Source organism: Falco naumanni, chromosome 4 (genome assembly GCF_017639655.2).
Source record: "Falco naumanni isolate bFalNau1 chromosome 4, bFalNau1.pat, whole genome shotgun sequence".
Classification (NCBI taxonomy): Eukaryota; Metazoa; Chordata; class Aves; order Falconiformes; family Falconidae; genus Falco; species Falco naumanni.
Genome location: NC_054057.1, coordinates 91,510,434 through 91,531,083, shown reverse-complemented (window position 1 = coordinate 91,531,083; position 20,650 = coordinate 91,510,434). Strand labels below are relative to the sequence as shown.

Sequence of the window (20,650 nt, the reverse complement as noted above, 5' to 3'; positions counted from 1 at the left end):
GGGTAATTATTTCTCTCAATCATTTGGATGAGAGATCACTTCCTACATGACCACCATCTATGACCTGCTCTATTCCAGCTAGAAAATGATCTTAATTGTAGCCAGATGCACAATAGGTCTAAATTGATACTGTTATGATTTTGTAACTAAGCTGGGCTGGAGTGATGCCGGTTGTTGTTTTCTGGTTTGCATAGGAAGTATTTAATGGAAAATCAAAATAAGTCCAGTTAATTCAAGCTGAGACCCTTGTTCTGCAGGAATTAATCTCTTCAGTGGCAATATTTTCTTTTCCTTTTCCTTCTTCCTTCCTCCTAAGTTTAGAAATGAGGATGGGTTTTAAAAGGCGCAACTGCAAAGTTAATGTGCGCCGCATTTCTGTCAGCCAACTGCGTGTCTGCTGGTGTAATGGAAGCTGTTCAGTCTCCAGCAGCCACTGCACAATTACCACAGCTAGCTCCTGTTCCAGCTCTGGGCAGATGGAGGTTCATAAGAGAATATCAGATATCACTGGGAAGTAGCTGCGTGTCAGAGAAGGGCTGTGTTTCATGGGCAGCTTCCATCCCTGGGGTCCAAGGCCGTGTTTGCAAAGCAAAGCTGTAGAGATCAGTTCTTTCCAATATCCCGATATGCCACTGCTGGGATGTAACATTGCTAGTATTCAATGTTGTAGTGTAACAATAAAAAACGTTCAGGTTTGACGAGAAAAGTAATACATCTCATTGAAAGAGCGAGTGGCATTAAGATAGAGAAAATGCAATTACTGGTTTTAGAATTTGATTAGGACAGCCAACCTAACTTCATCATCCTTGCAAAAAGTGCCGGGAGACATTAATGACCAACACTGAAGTGTAGGAGTATCTGGGGGAAAAGAAATATACTTTTATATTATTACCATTTTTTACTTTAGTTTCTGATCTGCATTGAAAATGAAGTCTTAAAATTTAAGAAAGCAAAACTGTTCAATCTGTGAACAGCTGTTGCTCTGATGATGAGGGTATTCACTGGAATAATAGAAGCCTAGAAAAAAATACCCTGGCTGGTGCCTGAGCACAGAACTTAGGCTGTCCTCCTGGGTGTCGGAGACACAGGCTCGAGAATTTTTGCCTGATGGGGAAGATTTCCCAAGTGTCTGAGGAGGGAGCAACACCAGTGTTTGCTCTCTTTGGAGGTGGCTCAAGTGGCAAGGCTCAGAGCCCCCCTTAGCTGAAGAGATTTGATAAAAGAAAATGAGTAAATTAGGAGGGAATTATTTTCTGTCCACTGTTGGTCATCTTGGCCTTAAAAATTGTGGATTTTACAAAAAGATGTTGATCTGCGTCCAGACCTTTATCCTTTCAACAGCAGTTCGCTCTAATACTTTGCTACTTGGAAACATCCACATTTAAAGAGCTGGCAGCTAAAAGTGAAATTATGTTGGCCTACATGCATTAGTTGAGGGTTTCTATTTTTTCTTTTTTTTTTGTTCTTAATGATGCCAAATAAAGAGCTTCCTACTGTTCATATGCTGTAAGAAATTCATCCTGAAAATGAGTCCAAATGATTAACAAGTATTTTCAGCATCACAAAATGGGCTGCGTACAGCTTGCACAGAGCAATTTGGGCATCGCCATGTTTTGTCCCGATTTTTAGCTTAATGTGAGTTGGAGATTCAGCATATGAATCCAGGCTTCCCCCCCCCCCCCGGTTCCCCAAGATGAAAATGAAATGTGTGTTTCTTGCAGCCTGCTTTCGGCGGGGAGTCGCTGTTTTGTCAGGTCAGTGCATTCTGGTGTTACATTTTGTTAAGCAGCATAATGATGTGATGGCCTCCTATGATGAAGTGCATGCTGAGTGCTGGAAATTTGGAAAATAAATGTTCATCTGGAGCTTGGGAAGTCCCTGGACTGAAAACCAGAATAAATGCAAATCAAACATTTGCTTCTGTCATATTTTCTGCTCTTGGAGCAGTAGATGCTCGAGTGCCTGGGACCAGTCCTGCCATGTTTATGGTGCCTTGTCTGTTAGAAGGTTTAAGTTCTTTTCCCCTTTTTTTGGGTTATTTTTGGGATTGTTCTTTTGGGTTTTTTTCTGCCTTCCCCATTTGTTCATTTACATGCACTAAATCAGTGTAAGAACTAGAAGCAGCCTACCTAGGTTGTTAACATTTTTCTGAGATAATTACCCTGTGCGCGAAGGGTTTTCCCTCATTATTTCCACTCCTTTTTTTAATCAAAAGCCCTAATGATTGTCGTGTCAACCATTCTACATGTGAAGCTCCATGGGAAAAATAAGATAAGAGTAAACATGACAATGGGAACATGGCATTCAGGGACCGTGTAGCAGCTCGGGGAGTGGCTGAAGGTATTTAAGTGGACAAAAGAGAACAGTTGAAGATCCTAAAAGTATGTGCATGGCTAAAATTCGGCTTTGGTTTTGTTGCAAGGCCTGAGGGTCCCCACTGCAGCTGGTGGCCGTTGTCTGGGCAGTCCCCAGTAACTGAAGCCAAATAACGGGTTTGGAAATGGGAGAAACACCAGAAGGTTTTCATGACTTTTTTGATGAGACTAGATAAGGTACCTCAGTATGTCTTAGGATGAGCTCTGTAATTTGGATGCCCTAAACCAATCCTTACTGCTTTACATTTGTGAAGCCCTGCTGGATCAATGCTGTCTGCTGCTGCTCTTCAGAAGAGGGAAGAGCTGTAGAGGTGATGGATTGGCGGGGGGTTACAGCCAAAACAAGTGAAAAAAAAAAAAAAAAAAAAAAGGAAAAGAAACAACCTTTGTTTTGTCCAAAGTCTTTGATTCCAGTGTATCTTTAAGCCTTTTTATTGCATTTAGATATATTTAGAAACCATGAAGCATTTAAAAATGTAAACTGGAGTGTTCTATGTAAGCTGTCGGTGAAGACCTTTTCCTTTTGAGAGGAGCTTTGCAGGGGAAAACAGGTTAGCTTTTCTGGTTTGCTTTTTTTTCAGTATTGTTAATCAAATTTGCCAAGATACATTTTATTTGTTAAGATAAACTTAATTGAAACAGGCAAACAAAAAGCCCTAAAAACTAAAGCAAACACTGGCTTGTGTTTCTCAGGGCTCTGAATATAAGTTGTGTTCCAGAGGGGATATGCCTGGGAAGTATTTGGCGGTCGCTGTCCTTTTAACTTTATCTCCAAATTTGAAGACCAAAATATTCCTTTGTGCTAAATAGTTTTGTTCATTTAAGTTTGTGGGAACAGAGTTGTTTAACTGCCACTTCTGCTAGATTTATTTGATAGTCAGGCCAGGGTTAGTTAATATTTTAACAACTGCAGTTTTCAAATGCCTTCTAACATCCCCGGCACGTCATTGTGAGTCTGGAGATTAAAAAACCACTGTCTTGGAAGAGCATGCACGCTTCACCTGCCGGGCTGGTAGCACACCCATGAGCACGCAGAGCAAGCGAGTCCCGAGTCTGTAAATCCTTCCCCCTCCATTCCTTGGGAAGATAAATGAACTTGGCTTTGAGAATTTCCTTCGTGCCACCCCCCCCGCCCCCGATGTTCTCTCAGTTCATCTTTAGGAAGGTCTATATACATGATGTTCTCATGACATTTGCCTTCCTGCCCTCATGGGAAAACCCTGAAGATGTAGAGATTGCGATTTCCAAGTGCTGTGAAACTGTTGAATATACACACAGAACTGGTGATAACGATCTCTCAATTACTTGATTATTTAAATTTCATGTTCCCTTTGCATCCCCAGAGGTATGTTTTATTCTGAGATATCTCTGTCCATAGCCCACACCACTGCTCACCACATCTGTGGCATATTTATTCTCACTCCTGATTTATCTCAATAATCTGTGCAAGAAATAAATGAGCTGATGGCTTTTTTAGATAGTAACGTGCTTAGATATGCAGATGGAAACCTGGCTACATTTCTACAAGATGCGTCATCTCGTGCCCACTTGGTTGGGGCCTCTAACAAAGTACCTGATGACCCAGGAACTGAACCTTCCCGACATGATTTCTACTCCTGAACCTCAGTTTTTCCAGACACCTTGTGCCTCTGCTCCTTGCTGTGAAGTCGCGCTACCTCCCTGAGCATTTGGGAACTGCTTCTCTTTGACTGAGCAGAGGCAGGAGTTAAAGGAAAATGAGATTGCTGTCTGTCTCTAGTGCCCATGTTCTCAATCCACTTGTAAAATTCCATCTTCCCAAGGAGGAGGAGATTCATTAAAGCTTAGTTCAAATAACTCTTTCCCATCTGATGCCATTACCTGTTGGAAACACAGCCGTGGAGTCTATGCCTGTGAGCTGAAATGTTGACAAAGAATTATTCTCCCATCTTTTCACATAATGGATGTGTTCAGGTTCTCTCCTCTCTTGCCTTTTTTTTTTTTTTTTTTTTTCACCCTCTGGTAGCTAGGAGAACTTTTAGTTCTGTTGCACAGCTTAATCAAGTAGAACTAACTAAATTTTAACATTTGACAGAAGAGATGGCAATTCTGATTTCATCTCAATCTCAGCCTTTCATGCTGTATGGTAGGTAGTGAAGTGTAGACACCAGACATGTTTTCAGAAAGCACTTTACTGATTACAGTGGTGCTGAGACCACTTCGTGCTCTGCAGAAAAATGATTAGTGCGTGCTTATTCGTCTGGTCAGTTTTTCCCTCTCCTTTTATTATTATTATTTTTTTTTAAAGCAATGATGGGCACTTCATGGGCTGGAAACAGTGCAGATGTTTTGCCTGTAAGTATGGCTGATGGCCTTTATTACATGATGAATGGTTTGAGGGGTTTGTCTCGTAAATAATCTGTCACACACATCACATCGTGTATCGTCTTGTGCTTGTACAGCCCCTGCTGCATAGTGCAAGGAGGAAGGGGAGAAAAATTGGGAAAACTTCAGAGCAGTGCAGAAGGGAAAAGGCATTTATCAGGCATTTTGGTACCATCAGAGGATCAGCACATGGGGCTTCCACCCCCCGAGCAGTGCTGCTCGGCAGGGAGTGCTTTGGAATGGTTTTCTTCAGTTGTTGTCAAGTATTTGTGCCCTTTTACTCCCCATCCTATAGCACCAACCTCATGGTTGTTTTGCTCTCTCCTTTGAAAACTGTCACACTGCCTTTTTATTTGTCACGTATGAAGAATTAATACATTATTAATGAATGTTTAGAGCCGTTGTAGTAACAATGGGAACAAACGTTTTTAATGTTCTCCATTGGTGTGCTTACAGTCAACATTAAACAAAGTTTATGTTAAAACTTTGCAAAACAGTCAACCTTGAAAGAGGTAAGGGAAAGGGAAGAAATTACTCTAGAAATAGCATGTAGCTAAGGAGGCCAAGGATGTTTCCACCTAATATCTGCCTAAAAGCAGGGGATTGTTTCATTCTACCCAGGCAGCATCAGCCCGTTCTGCCTGCTCTGCAACATTTACGCTGTTGCGTAAATGCATCTGGCATTTCTGCTGGCTGACCAATTCAGAATGGCTTTGGGCAAGAGCCTTGAAGCACATGTTCCCCTAAGTGTTAAATCAGCTTCTCAGTTCCAGATCTTTTTCTTGTGGTGTGTTCCCATTAATATAAAATCTTCAGAGAAATGGAAAGCCGAATCCTACAAGTGATGTTACTTTCTGTATTTGTCAGGATGAGAACGCTTCTCCTGCCATGTTTCTTACGTAGCAGGTAACCTGGAACAATATATGTCCCTGCTCCTCTTCACTACAGTAACCTTAATATTCAGCCTTTATCTTCCTGCAGTTTCTTCCAGTGTGGTATGCCAGAGCTTTTTTAAAATGTCCTTCTTGCACCACCACCCACGTGCCCAGGACTGGGCAGTTGCCTCTTGCAAGCAGATCGCCGAAGTGCTGATCTACCACTGCCTTCTCTTTATTGAGGCATTAATAGTTTCTCCTCTTTCTCTCCTACCTTAATGTCTTCATAAGCCTTTGCTGCTTGGTCAGATTTGGTTCCAATTAGTGAGAAGCTAATTTAGAGAGGAGTGTCTCACAGATGGGTGGGCAACATAATTGCAGAAGTTCCATTTCTCTAGGAAACGAAGCAAAAAATCTGCTAAGCTGGTTGCAAGTTGGTTCAACTATTTGTCCAAATGCTGCAAGGTCATTGAGCAGCCTTTCGTAGGATGCTCTGAAGGTTGGAGTGAAAATACGAGCAGGTAAACTGTCCCTTGGGGCTGGGAAGGAAAAAGAAGAGTGAGTCAGGGAAATTTTTTGCATTAGCACTAGTCAGCGATGCTTTTGATATACTTGAATGCGGCAATGGTTGTAGGGTCAGTGTTGGCAAATGTGGTACCAGGAGGTGGTGCAGACCTCTCTGGTTCACGGGGCAGGGGTTAAACTGTGTTGTGCACGGACAGTTCTGCTTGCAGGAGGTGGGGAATGGCAGAGGCAAGGCTTGATTTCCAAACAAACAGGAAAATGCCGCAGGAGGGTGGTGCTCCCCACAAGCTGGGGCTCAGCAGCTCACAGATGTCTGTCCTGGCATAGAAAAAGAAGAGATTCAAATGGGATTTGGCTAGGTATTGCTCATTGGAGAAGGAGGTAGTGTGCATATTGGAGATGTGGGAGATGGAGAAAACCGAGAGGAGAGCAGTGTAGCATCAAAAAGATCTGAATCTGGTATCAATTTTTCCTCTTAATAGTGACTGCCACTCACACGTCCCCGTACAGTAGTCAAATTCCCATGTCCAAAGAAGATCAACATTTTAAAAGCAGGTTCCAGAGCATAAGCTGTGGAGAAAAAAAAGCTTTCAAGTGACTTATGTCAGGCCAAGAACCAGAAAATGATTTCCCTGAACCCACCAGTTCCTAGTGCTTTGCAGCATAACTCCGAGGTGAAGTCCCAGCTGATGGAGTGATGCTCCTGAAAGCCGCAACTGGATCTCAGCAGCATGACAGTATTTCTTCTTGACAGCCCCAGATTCACTCAAGGTGTCTCTTCCCATAGCTTCACAGAGAGCATGTGAGTCAGCCTTGGGGCTTCCTCCCCGGCGCTGTGAGCTGCAGGAGAGCATAGATTTTTCTGCGTCTGGTTCCGTGTGTTGAAGATTATTGCAGTTCAGCAAAAATGGGTTTCATTAAACTTAAAAATCAGGCATATGAAACTCTCATTTAAATAAGAAGTGATTGAGAGTTGTAACTTCCACTTAAAGTGCATCTCCTATCATTTATTTTTTATACTACGCCACAGTCACTGTTTAAATTATTAAAAGCAAGAAGTAGAAAGCTTCTCAGGAGATAGAAATGGATTAGATTAAAATTAATCTGACATAATCCTTTCTCAAAAACTGCTGATTCAGTTTGTGCACACGTTTATCAACATATTTGCGGATAAAGGATAAGTTCTTCCCTAATTTGGGAATGCTTCGACTTCATATCTCTGACAGCACAGAGAACATGCAGTGCTGTTTTAATAGAGAAATTTACGAAATTACAAATACTTCCAGTAGCACAAATGCCAAGCTCATTTTAGATTTACACTAATTTCGGCACCTGAGTCAGTGCATGTGGTTTGCCTCATTTCAGCAGGGATGGGTTTGGTGAGCAAGAGTTGCAAAACAGCGTCACAGCCAAACCCAGACTTCGGCAAAGGTGTTCAGACCCAAGTTTTCAACTGGCATATGTAATTTATCACCTTCAGTGCCGGCACCGCTCCAAGCTTCCCACCAAGCACCTACCATTCAGTGTTGGTGCCCCAGCTGGGCTGTCACGGGCAGGCAGTGAGGACGCCTCGGTGTGTAATGCACACTGCCCTCCCGCAGAGCTAGAAGGGGAGAGGCTCAACTCTCCAGTAAAAACCCTGGAAATACCAAAATAATAAGGAATGTGACATTAATGATTTTTTTTTTATTTATCAGTGACAGCTCTTGACATCTTTAAAAAGAAATCATCTGCAAGCTAGTCATGTGGTTTATTTCCCTGTTCAGTTGCAGTCACCACTAAATGAAGATTGAAATGATATTGAGAAGGGGGTAGAGGCAGCAGGAGCTGGCTAAAGATGAGTGAGATCTGTCGTTTGGCAGAATGCAGTCAATAGGCATTTATTGAATGTTGTAACATCTTGTGATCTCTTCATAAAATAAATTAGAGAGATGAGTCTAGCTCCCGAGCTCTGCTAAACCTGTTGCAGCCGCCCTAACCCTCCAAAGCCCGCTTTGGCTGGCCTCATCAGGCAAAGCTCTTGGAAGCCACCAGGGAGGATGATCTACTTTCAGCTCCCTTGAGATGTTTACAGCAGAAAGTGTGGTGTTGACACAAACACAGCATTGGTGTATCTCCACTTTTGCAATCAAATTTGGGTTTCCAGATCCCTGATTGTGTTATACTGCTTCGAGTCAGTAGTCCTGGCTGTGTGAGCTCTCCTTCCTATGGGAGTGATATTTTGTTGTTCAAAAATAAATGGGGGTTATGATTTTGTCATTGTCTGTTGCCTGATACATGCAGAATGTCTAAATGTGCAATCATGGTGATGTTTAAGTTTTATGTCTAAAGGTGCAACCATGATGTTGTTTACAGCTGGTAGATACCAAAACATTTTTTATCTATCAAATATGCAAAGAGAATATTTTCCTGTGCACTACAGGCAAGTGCCACAGCATCACGTAGCAGTGCCTGTCCGTGCAGAGATCTTTCCTAAAAGACATACCACCTGCACTGCTTGGCCAGAAATTCCAGCCTTGGAGTTTATCATAATATTAATTCACTGCAGTAAGAAAATTCTCTGCAACCAACTTTCTTTTTTTAAAGGTTTGATCTAATCTCTTCCAGCTACAGTAAGAGGCTGATCAAAGGTAGTGAAAGCTGGTATTAAAGGATTAGCTAGGTCACATTGAAATACCTTTTAAAACAAGCCCAGGGACCTCTAGCTTTACTGAAGCAAGTGCACACACAAAAAAAAAAAAAAAAAAAAAAAAATTTTTAGGCTAACTCTCTCCTACTTTAAACAGCAAACAAACTGATGGATTAAATCTGTGAGTCATTCCTTAAGGTGATATGTGTAGCACTTTACATAGAACAAGCTTGGGAAATGTAAGCACCGATTGAATCTCACACAGAAAAAATACAGCACAGAATTAAAACTCAGTGTAAGCACTGTTTATGCACTTGCCCAGCTTACAGTGTATTTATTCTCATTTGATGTTTGTCCCTAAGTGATTAGCAGCTTCAGTCCAGCCCCCTTGATCTTTTTTTTCTGGCCGACCTCTCCTCTGTGTCCTTTCAATTTGCTACTGACAGTATCTGCCACGGAGGTACTTTGTCTCAGGCTGTCAGGTGAAGGTGTTCCATTGCAAGGCTGTTGATGCCACTCTGTGGACCATATCAAGCTATTACTCTTTTTTTGTACTAGAATTTTCTCATTGATACCAACTTCCCAACAGAGAGAGCATCATGCAGATCTATATGTTGCTCGGTGGGAAAAGCCGTGAATCATCTAGGTTTGAATCCATGTCACAGGAGACCCAAGCATGCATCTCCTGGCTTCCAGCAGTACGTTGTTGCATGACAAGTAGGGGTAACGGATGTAGCAAATATATAGCTGTTGACTCACTTGTGAGCACTTTCTGCATTATTTCCCCATAAATCGGGGGCCATGGCTCCTTTATGTTACTCCTTTATGCTGGGGGGTGGGGGTGTTTCATTCCTGGATTTCCCATCTAATAATTTCCCAGGAACTTTCCTTAGCAGAAATAAGCTTCCAATTCATAATTCCCTTCAGTGGATCAGTATCTCTTGACAGGGCAAGTAACCCAACTTTTTGAGTGTCCGGAGCATCATTGTTGGCTGGTGCAGTTCACATTCGCATCTCCGTTGGGAAGGGGCATGGCTGGGGTCACTGACCCTTCCCACAGAGCCTGGTCCAGGAGCAGCTGGGTCACTGCTGGGTAGAGCCTGTCTCCAAAAATGTGAGTTTAAACCAGAGATGCATGAAAGTAAGTGGCATCAAATCCAATACCTGGGCGAGGTTCACCAGTTTCAGTAAACACCCAACCTGGTTCCCCAAAGGTGTCATAAACTCTTATGAAAAGTACAGGTTGGGTTGGGTTGTGGGTTTTCTTTTCAGGGAAGGCCAGGGTGAGCTTTAAATTTCTATAATGGCTTATGAAGTTTGTCAGACGCACACACAAAAAAGTTTCTTCCAAAACCTGCCAGCCTGTGTGCTAGATGGGTGCGGGTGTGGAAGGGTGTCTTCTGCCCATTAGATGTTTATGAAATAGGTTTGTGTATTTAACTGTAGTAAATACAACAGCACAGGACTCCATCTCATAACTTTTTCCAGTCAGTCATAGATAAAGGTTGCTGTTGATTTTTTTCCCTGAGGGAACTTCCAAGTTAAAATTTCATCAAAATCCTCGATGGCACGGTGCAGTAGTCATTAATGTTCCCAGTGCCATGGCAGCCAGCATAGCTAGCCATCGACTGGGGCTGGAAGCTGTTTGCCAGAGATAAGCCAGGTCAATTGTGTACAGCCATCAAATATTTAACTATTTTAGAGATACAGAAAAATGGAGATGCAGCAGATACAGGTGACTATTGATTAGGCTTCAGGTAATGAAGACCTCTCACCTTTTTAATTACCCATATGTAAAGCTCTACATGCTGGGTGAGCATGGAGGCGACGGGCTGGGAAGCAACCACTGCTCTGCATGCGTTGCAGGTTGCCATGAGAGTGAGTTTGCACAGAATTTGGCTGATTTGTATGTTTTCCTCATTCTTACACGCTTCTGACTCATTAATGTACATACCATGTACATGTGCATCCAGCTTTTCATTATCATAAACCAGCACTAACAAACGCACAGGCACAGTTATGTTAACAAGAAAAATTATCTCCCCCCAAGTAGATAAGGGGCTGCTTGTGGTTACCATTAGTGCATGGTGGGGAGATGCCAGCGATGCAGCCTGTGGTGCGGTCCCGTTTCCCCATGGGTGTCTGTTGTGCCCTGTACACAGTGTCAGAAGTTGTGCATTGTCATCACTGGAGGTTTGTAAGAAAAAATTTTAAATGTTATGGTGCCTCGGGTTGGATAGATGACCTCTCAAAGTCTGTCTGTTGTGTTCCGTGATTTCATGTCTTTATGACGATTCCCATCATTACCATATCACCACTGACAACAGTGAGTTGTGCCTCTTTCACACTGTTCCAAGTCAAATTCTACAAACAGATGCACTAATTCCAGCAAAGACGAAGGGCATGTGCTTTTTCCCTGTCCCATCTGGCAGGGACAGCTCATTTCTTTGGGTGCAAATGGTTGTCTGGCTGCTGAGTAACTGTGTCGTCCGGTTTAGCATAGTGAGGGTTCATCCAGAAATGTATTATTAACTTTAAGTTAATCTTGTTCATTATTCTTCTTATTAAAATCTGTGTTTGAGGCACAGAAGCTGTGGTGTGACGTAGCTGGGCGTCCCTGCGTGATGGAGAGGGCAGAGCACAAAGTCAAGAGGAGGATTACTGAGTGATGTTTGCATCCAGGTTAATTGCATTAAATTATTCTGCAATTATTTAAGAAGAGAAGATAAAAAATTGATCCAGTGTGCTTAGCAGGGCAATGAAATGGTCTGTAAGCCCACAAAAAATGTCTACAGTGCATAATTCATATAGCTTTACTATTAAAATAAAACTGTGAAAGAGAAAAACGGTCAAAACCTCCAGAAGCTGTCAGTGCTCTTGCCAGCAGAGGACTGGTACTGGGTGGAGAGGGGCCTCGGGGGTCTGGGTAGGGCCGTGTACACAGTACATTCTGCCAGGGATTTGTCTTTCCCTGAAAATCCTCTTTCCCAGTGCGCTCAGACAGCGTGTCGTGGTGCATCGGGCCTCCTTTCCAGCTCGTGTTCTGTTAGTCGTGGGGCTACAGATATTGATTGCTTAATCAAATCACACTGAAATTTGAAATTATGAATATCCTCTACAAACAGTCAGCAAAATTGAGTAAGCAAAAGGAGAGAGTACAGAATGAATTCACAGGACACTCATCAGATAATCAGTTATACTTTGTCATTGCCCCAGTTTACCGTAACCATCAAAACACCCTGTTAGTACCACTTAAGAGAAATTTGAACACGAAGGAATGCAAGCCATCGGGGGGGGAGGGGGGAAGCAGCCTAGAAATTATTCACCAAAACCCAGTTCTTTATGAAAGTGTATCCAACATTGCCATTGACGGAGACGTTACCGGCCCAGGGGGCAGTCACAGAGGTGCACGGGGGGGGTGGTGAGGGGGTGTCAGCCACCTCTGCTGGGCTCTGCTGGGGCTTGTACCGCAGCCGTGGTCTGCTGGGGTGAAGCCTTGCGCCAGGCGACTGAAGGTACAAGCGGTCAGGTTCTTCCCTCACTCCATCCAGGGCTGCTTTGTCCTATTTCTGAATAAGTGAAAATTATCTCTTGTCCACTGTGACTTGGTGGTGCGAATGGCTTTTACGAGCTGGTTGTGGGTGGGTACAGGCTGTGATTGGGGTTTTTGCGTGGCAAAATACTACAGTACCTGAATACATGAAATCAATGGCAGGTGTGAACGCTTGGCATTTCCTAGCCTGGAGTGCAGCAAGCGTGGGAAGGTGAAGACTGGCTGGGCTCGGGTGTGCGTCGGCTGCTGTAATTGCAGCAGGCACGGACGGTAACACGCACAGAGCCTAAAACGCGTGCCTGCGCTGAGTCCCGTGAAAGCACAGCGCTAGGTCCAGTTCCTCTCGACCATGGATTGCGCTGCAATAGTGGAGGGAAGAGCTTCTCTGTGGGAAAAACTGTGACTTCGCTGTTGCTGGCTGTATCTGGAAGAGCCCATCTATGACCAGGAAAGTAGAGGTATGGAGTAAAGCAGGCAGCAAAGCTTCGGCACTTCCCATGCTTAGGTACAAATGGTATTTGAAAAAACAAAGTGATCATAATTTCACAGAACTGCATGATCAAGGGAAGTGCAAACCTAATTCATGGAGCTGTACTCACCGTATCTGGATTTAAATTGTCATTGTTTAGAACATACCAGGATGAGCCTCACCTTTCATTTCAAAGTGTCTCAAAATTACGTACTGCTCTTCCAAAATGCTATACTGCTGCAATTATACTTTGGGTTGCTTGGGACTGTTGTAAAGGGAGGATTTTCATAATTTCCTTAATTTTGTATTTGTTACCTGCCGTGCATAGTGAAGCCTAATTTTTGTGCATCAAAATTTACAGGAAATGCTGCAAATCTTTTGTTTCACACTGAAAATCAGTTCCCACCTGTCCAACTTGAGTGACATAGTAGGTGATAACACAGAAGTTATAGGAATCATTAAAGATTGGATTAATCTCTGTAACTTTCAGTAAAGCCCGTAAAAAATAATAGTGTATTCTACCACACTGTTCTTATTAAAAATGATAAATGATCCCCATTTTTTGGCTAATACTAATTTCAAAATTTAATTCTTCTATTCAGCTTTATGGTTACCATAATCTTGATGTTTTAATAGCTTTTCCCATAATAGCTACAGAGACCTTTTTAAGTGGCAGCCCTGACTTTATAGAAGAGACTTAATTTATTTTTTTTTCAAGAAAAGAGTTTCTTGTACTAAAACGCAAAAAAACCAAATAGCACTCGTGTGACAAGACAGAAGACCAGAGAACATGATTTTGGCAAACCATATGTTCTAATTACAATAATTACTCATAGCAGAATTTCTGTCCGGCTTTTGGTAACCTTTTTTTGCCACTTGCTATCATTTAGAGAAAGTTTAAAATCTACAGTGTCTTTAGCTTTGTTCCTTGTCTTGAGCAGTGTATTCTGGGGGCAGCACAGGAGAGACTCATGCTTTAATAGAGTTTATCATCAAAAATGCTTTAGAAAAATGACAAGATGTGAATGTCATCAGGAAAAGCAGACCCAGGAGGGCTGTGTGCTTTGCCGAAAGGAAAAAAAAAAAAAAAAAAAAAAAAAAAGAGTAATAAAAACCAAATCCAGACAAAAAAACCATGCAGCAAGGCGAAGTGATGCAACTTCTGCTCCTTCGTGTGTCATGTTCCCCAGGGCGAGGGAAGTTGCCGGGCTGTGCAAGAGTGTGTCTGCACTCTGATAATGAAATTGAAGAGGCATATCTTAAATGTCCTAAATCTACATTCAAGTAGCTTGAATAATTTATTTGCTTTTTAATTGCTAGAGTTGATGGCAACTGCTGGCTGCTCTAAATTTTGTTAAACCATGATATTTAGCCACGCAGTAGTGGCAGGGGCCTTGGGTTTGATTTGTAAATATTCATTGATATTTGTGTGTGATACAGAGTATGTGTGTGTGGTTAGTACACTTGGTCCTGAAACACAGAGGTAGCCTGAGCATCAAGGATCGCTGCAGTGCGTGGGGGCAGCAATGGTGTGAGATCGCCTCTGAAAAGGCTAAAAGGAGTGAAGAAAAAGGCTTCTGGCTTCTTTTTTGGTATTGTTGCCACTCGTATTTAAGGAAAACAGCTTTGCAAATAGCAACTTGAGTAAAAGGTGGAGCTTCAAATCAAAACGGTTTGCCTGATGTTGCATAGATGGATGTTTGAGGCATATAGCCTGGCTGCCACGTGCTGCCTACTGCATTCTCCTGCCGATCACTAACCCAGGGGCATAAATACTAACGGTAAGTGTACCATCTTACCTCTGTGTGATTGAGCTTCTCCTAAAAGCCTCTGCTGCAGCAGCAGGGGAGGGAGCGTGGAGAAGAAGTTAATGGTCTGTGGGTGCGGCGTGGGCTTTCCTGCCACGTGCCTGATCAGGGAGTGATGCGCAGCTCGGCGTGCTTGGGCCCATCGCTTCCACCGTCTGCCTTGGCCAAAGTCAAATCCAGCTTCTGCTAACACACCTGTCACCTCCGCTGCTCTTCACGAACGCAGGTTTTCCACAGGCTCCTGTGTGATGAGTGGGTGATGTTAATTAATTTAGGACACACTTCCTTGCCCCTGTTGTCTTTGCTCTGGACCATTAGAGCAAGTACCTAGCAACTTGTGACCTTGTGCATTCTTTTGGCAAAAAGAAAGCTACTTTCCTCCTTCTAGTGTCTGCCTGTGGTGGTGTGTGGGTATTTCAAGTACTGGAATGTGTGTAACCTGTCAGCATGGATTTGTGTAGATGAACATCTATGGGATAATGGTTTTAAACTGAGAGAGGGCAGATTTAGGTTAGATATTAGGAAGAAATTCTTCACTGTGAGGGTGGTGAGACACTGGCCCAGGCTGCCCAGAGCAGCTGTGGGTGCCCCATCCCTGGCAGTGCTCGGGCCAGGCTGGACGGGGCTGGGAGCAACCTGGACTGGTGGAGGGGCCCCTGCCCACAGCAGGGGGCTGGAACTAGGTTGAGATCCCTTCCAACCCACACCATTCTATGATTCTAAAAAGGTTCTTCAGGTAGTCAGTAGAGCAAGAAGTGTTGGGGTTGAATATATTTCGTCTGGTGATGGCTCAAGCCAGGGTGCATAGACCTTAAGTAACTTCTCCATCTTCCTGTCCTTGCTGATAATCACTACAGAGGTGAAGATCTGCCACCCAAAACCCTTCATCTCATTCTGGTCTACCATGAGGATCCAGGCCGTCAGGGCAACGGAGCGAAGTACGGCATCATGGTGCGACGGGTGTTGCAGCGGTGGCCAGGCGGGTGCTCTGCTGGTGGCAAGGGGGCTGCTGGCCACCTCTGCTTGCCTTTACAGACAGCAGGCACGGGTCAGGAATCTTGGGATAATATCCTGTGTTTGGTAGACCTACCCTGAATGTGCTTTAAAGGGGAAATTAAAAGCATTGTAAATTAGGCAAAATTACATGGAAAAGGCCCCAAATTATAAAGGAGACGTTTGTAATAAATTTCTCAAGGATATAGAGTCTAATGTGTAATTAGAGAACCACAAATTGCCTGTTACTGCTCTTTCTTTGTATGGAAAGACTCCGTGTCTGTAACTTCAGCAAACGTTTCAATCGCGCAGTCACCAGGAGCCATCTCAGGCTGTATTTTAAGTGTCTGTTTACACAGTTGTTACAAATTGGCTGTGGGATGTGAACTGTGTATCACTTCCAGAGCAATTAGCATGTGAAACCTTATCAAAAGAAATCCATCAAGTTTGAAAAGCCATAAATATTGCACTAGGATCTCTAAGGAAATCAAAGTAAGTTTGATACAGTATTTATTTACATGTTGCTACGCAAGCAAATGCACTTATAGATGCTCCAGCCTGCATTATTCCCTGTGCTCTATTATTCCATTAGTCCCATGCTATCTGAGAGAGATAGAATTATCCGGTTGTTTTAAATATTATATAACAATAATGGACTACTCCTAATACTAGTTCTGTGTAATTCAGGCAGTTGTATTTTTCTGGACAAATATTTGTTGTAATGAAAGAAAGGGAGAGCTGTAACATCAGATCTTTTTTATGTTCCTTAGTTTTATGTAACTGGATTAACAGAGTTTCATGATGGCTTTTGGGGAGAGTTTGATGCTTTGCAGTCTAGGAATAGGTCTCCTTTCATGCCCTCTGCACTGGGTTCCTCTGTGTGGATCCCAGAACTTCACCATTTGGTGCTCTCCTTGATCTGATCTCTTTGCTCTTGACAACTGCGTACTATGTACAACTTTATGTTTGCCTTCTGCTCTCCTGTGACCTGCTTACCCAAGGTTTTCGACCTGGCTATCAATTCAAATGACACAAATATTCAAGAGTTTTAACTAAAGCAGAGGGTAGTAAAAGCTACCACAATGATCATAAGGTTGTAAAGCTTGTCTTGAAAACGAAGGCAGAAGGGCTCTTGATGGCTCTCGCCGGTGAATAGGCAAGAACTCTTCTAAGCTTAAGGCATCATTAGCCCAGAAGCACATAGCTGTAGACTAGCAATGAAAATACTTAACCTGGAAATTAGAGGGTTCTTAGCAATTAAAGTAATACCAGCGTACAACAGAAAAGTAGGAGCCAAAAGCCTTGCTGCTTCTAGAGTCTGTTTATGAATGGGACTGTGCAGTGTCCTGGGGAAGGATAGGGTGGGACAGGGATGGTTGGTCCAGAAACACCTCCCAGTTCTGTGTTTTTCTGAGGGATGTGTGCTCACTTCACCATTCTGCAGTCAGCGCAAAATGTCATATTGCGGAGCTCAGGGGGGGCTTGGTGGAAACTTGCTGCGTGAAGATTCACTCAAATTTAGATGCCTCTGTGAGTTCCAGGGCAGTGATGTTTATTTGCCTATTCCTGGATGCTTCTGGAGGAACAAGATAATTGTTCACCAAGAGTAAATTAAAAAAAACCCCACAAACCTTAACTACTTGCAGAAAATAATAAGCCAGCTGAGAAGTGGTACCTTGTTTGCTCTGAGTATCCTCTTGACATCAGCATGAGGTTACTTATAATTAGATGCACATGTGTAAATATGATGATTAGATATTCCCACATAAACACAATTATCATATCTTCCTAAAAGTCTAAGCAGGCATTTTATAATCCTGTTGTTAAAAATAAATAAATAAAACCCAACAATCTGCATTCAGCTTCTTATATATGTAAACAGTGGAACATGAGGGCAGAATATATTTTCCAAAGTACCTAATGTAGTTGAGGTCAATTACAGTTATGACTCATTAGAGTATTAAAATAAGAATATGCTTTTTAGTATAATTAGTGTTCCCTTAGAAAACTACAGCGATCTTGTATTCACTTCAGTTCTTCAAGCATTTTCAGGGTGTTTGGGCATTAGTCTTAGGCAAACATAATAGGGTTATATTGCATTAACCTCACTTACAAACTCTGCAACTACTTGCGGCATCTGATTTTTTTATTGCTCAAATAACTTCCAAAGATGTCTTATAAAGCAGAGAGTACTGTCTTATTAGTCATATAGAAGATTACAGCTGGTTAATTTAGTGTTCAGGTTTTTGCTGATTCAGAAATTCCAAGTGAAGAAAATGTACAGCATGTGATAACATGGCTCGGCAGATCCTTCTTCGAATTGTCTTTAAAAGAAAAAAAAAAACGGTAAGAAAGAATAAAAGAAAAGTCATGAGTCAGGCTGAAATATTCATGACAAAAAGGTGAGATTCTTGTAAAATGTGGGTTGGAAGAACTTGGAGGAGCAACAAGAATATTAGATCCATGTGCAGGCTCAGGAAGTGTCACCATTGGAAATGTATACTTGTAGCCATGAAGATGAGACCTTGCAAAACGTTAGCCTTTTTATCTTTTTGTGGCTTGTAATAAATCCAATTTCCCTAACTGAAGGGGACAGGGAAAAAAACATTTTCAGGGCTTTACCTTGGGATGGAGCCCAGCATCAGGCTGTGCCCCGTGAGAACGTACACCCTGTCACTAACGCTGGTGGTACCTGTGCTTCCAGAGCTCACCTACGCGTGGATCTTCAACGAGTACCCGACCTTCGTACACCAGGACAACCGCCGCTTCGTTTCGCAGGAGACTGGGAATTTGTACATCGCAAAGGTGGAAGCTTCGGACGTGGGCAACTACACGTGTGTGGTGACGAACACGGTGACCAACAGCAGGGTCCTGGGTCCCCCCACCCCGCTCATCCTCCGGAACGATGGTAGGACTTAGAGAAGGGAATTGGGGATGGGGTTTGGCGAGCTGGTTTTATTTTCTTTGACTGGCTGTCACCCAGAAATTAAGAAATGGCCTGGAATATTTATATCAAGAGTAAAGGGAGAGATCTTCCCCTCCACAGAGGTTCATCAAGACTGGAGACCTCTGCTTTAGCTGTGGGTCTGTCACAGGCAGTGGTGGGGTTCGTGGTTCAGTGGCCAAGGTTGCTCCCGCCACTGGAACAGCTCTCAGCATCAGGCAGTGGTTATAACAGAAAAACCTGCTGACACTTGGCCAAAGACAGGAAATAAAAATAGATTTTTAGAGTTTGGATGTACTAGTTTTGCTCATTTTATGCAGCCCAAAAGTGAACAAAAGCACTTTGTGTTTCGCTAACTGTTAGCTCGGGCTGTATTTCCCAGCAGAGTTAGTGCTATTTTTAGTAGTCTGTGGAATAATACAAAAAAGCAAGAAGAAACCAAGAGAGGATTTCTAAATTTATACAGACAATTGATTTGTATCGTCGTCATTTTTGAGCAGATAAGAAAAATAAATTTGCATGTTAATTTGCAATTAAAATTAATTAAAATTTGTCTGTTTAAAGGATAACAGTTAGGACATTTGTTCCAGAAATAGAAATGCATTATTAGAAACTTCTTCTAGAAGAAGATCCATTGTCACCTAGTGGTATTTGACAAAAATTCCTTGCTTGTACAATACAGGCTGGTTGGTGCCAGCCTCCTACCCATCGCCGTCCCCTTCACATTGACACGGCTCCAGCAGGCAGGGAGTTTGGAAACCTCATGGGCAATGAGAAGGCACTGGCTGTGCTGCGGGGGCGAAGGCAGCTGGTTCCCAGGGCTGGGCCAGGCTTGCCCTCCCTTACAGGGCAGGCTGCATTTCTGTAAACGCGGTGCCAGTAATTCCGTCCCTCTGAGTCCCAAGTCAGTCATCTAACGCTTGAAAGATAAAGACGAATATTTAAATTTGTCCCTTAGTAACATTTGCAGTGTTGAAGAAGAAATATTTTTAAAATATTACATTAACATGACTTTTATGCAAACCTTACCTAGCTGAAAGTGCTTCCATTTATCACAATCAAGTCGGTGCCTGCTCGTGTGCCGTGTCGGGGCTGATGCTGGGCTGATTGCTGGGCAGCCTGATTGCAAAGTGCCTCGCCGAGGGCTCTGCCCCGGCGCATCGCTCTTCCGCGCGCTCCGCTTTATTTACAGGGACCCATCGCCTTCCCGAGGTAATTCACAGGAATGTTCTCCCGTTCCTTTGAAGTGCACTCTGCTGTTTATTAAAGATATGAAACTTTAATTGAACCTCTGAGGGGCTGGGGAATACATTCCTGAGTTAAACAAGAAAGGTGCTGTTGTGTCTGTAGAGCCCAAGATGGCTGTACTCAGAAGCCAAACGCGGGCTAAGTGTCTATTTTAAAATAGGATCGCACTGGTATTACAGCCAGGCTTCATTTTAAAAATCAGCAGGTCTCAATTTTTCATTCCACATGGAGTATTCCTATAAAATCCAAAGATAATGCACTATCACAGTTGAAAAGAGAAATCATATATGTCGCTTCATAGTGTGAACAACAGGAGTGAGTAAAATGTGAGGCACGTTGTATTTCCACTGGCAAACATGTCCTGCTTATCTTTTGCATTCATATCTGAACACGTCCAGTATATCTTCGTATATATGACATGCTATTTTCTTTACAATGCTTTATCATTAAATTAGCAGGCTCGGGGGCTAGCTCATCAACAATTAATGTTCCAATTCCATTTAATTTCTATTAGTGATTTAAGTGGAAAAAAATTCATAACGTACCTCTCTGGATTGATTTACATGCACTGAGCTGCTCCTCTGGCTGCCGCCTGGGCGGACAGGAAAGTGCCACATCTGGGGGGGGGGCGTACAGCTCGGGAGAGGGAGTGGGGGTCCCCATCCCCCTGGCAGCTCCCGGGTTACGGGGGGGCTGGTGCAGCTGTGAGGCCCCCCACGCCTGGGCTGGAGAGCTGGCATCCCGGCTGGGACAGTCCGACCTCCTCCAATGCGCTCTTCGTAAAACCATCATGTGCTAGAAGGTTCTAAGTTATTACCTGGCTGGCTTCATGTTGAAATACTTCCTGTGAATGCCAAAAAAATCCAA

General features: G+C 43.1%; 1 protein-coding gene across 6 annotated transcripts in view; it reads left to right on the top strand.

Annotated features, from left to right (window-relative positions):
* The window catches only part of CNTN4 (contactin 4), a 336,631-nt gene that overhangs the window by 234,107 nt on the left and 81,874 nt on the right, over positions 1 to 20,650 (top strand). For all 6 annotated transcript variants that reach the window (XM_040593681.1, XM_040593676.1, XM_040593679.1 and 3 more), the window contains one exon: positions 18,296 to 18,499. In XM_040593681.1, the coding sequence (XP_040449615.1) occupies positions 18,296 to 18,499 (204 nt within the window). The remainder of the gene's footprint in view (positions 1 to 18,295; positions 18,500 to 20,650) is intronic.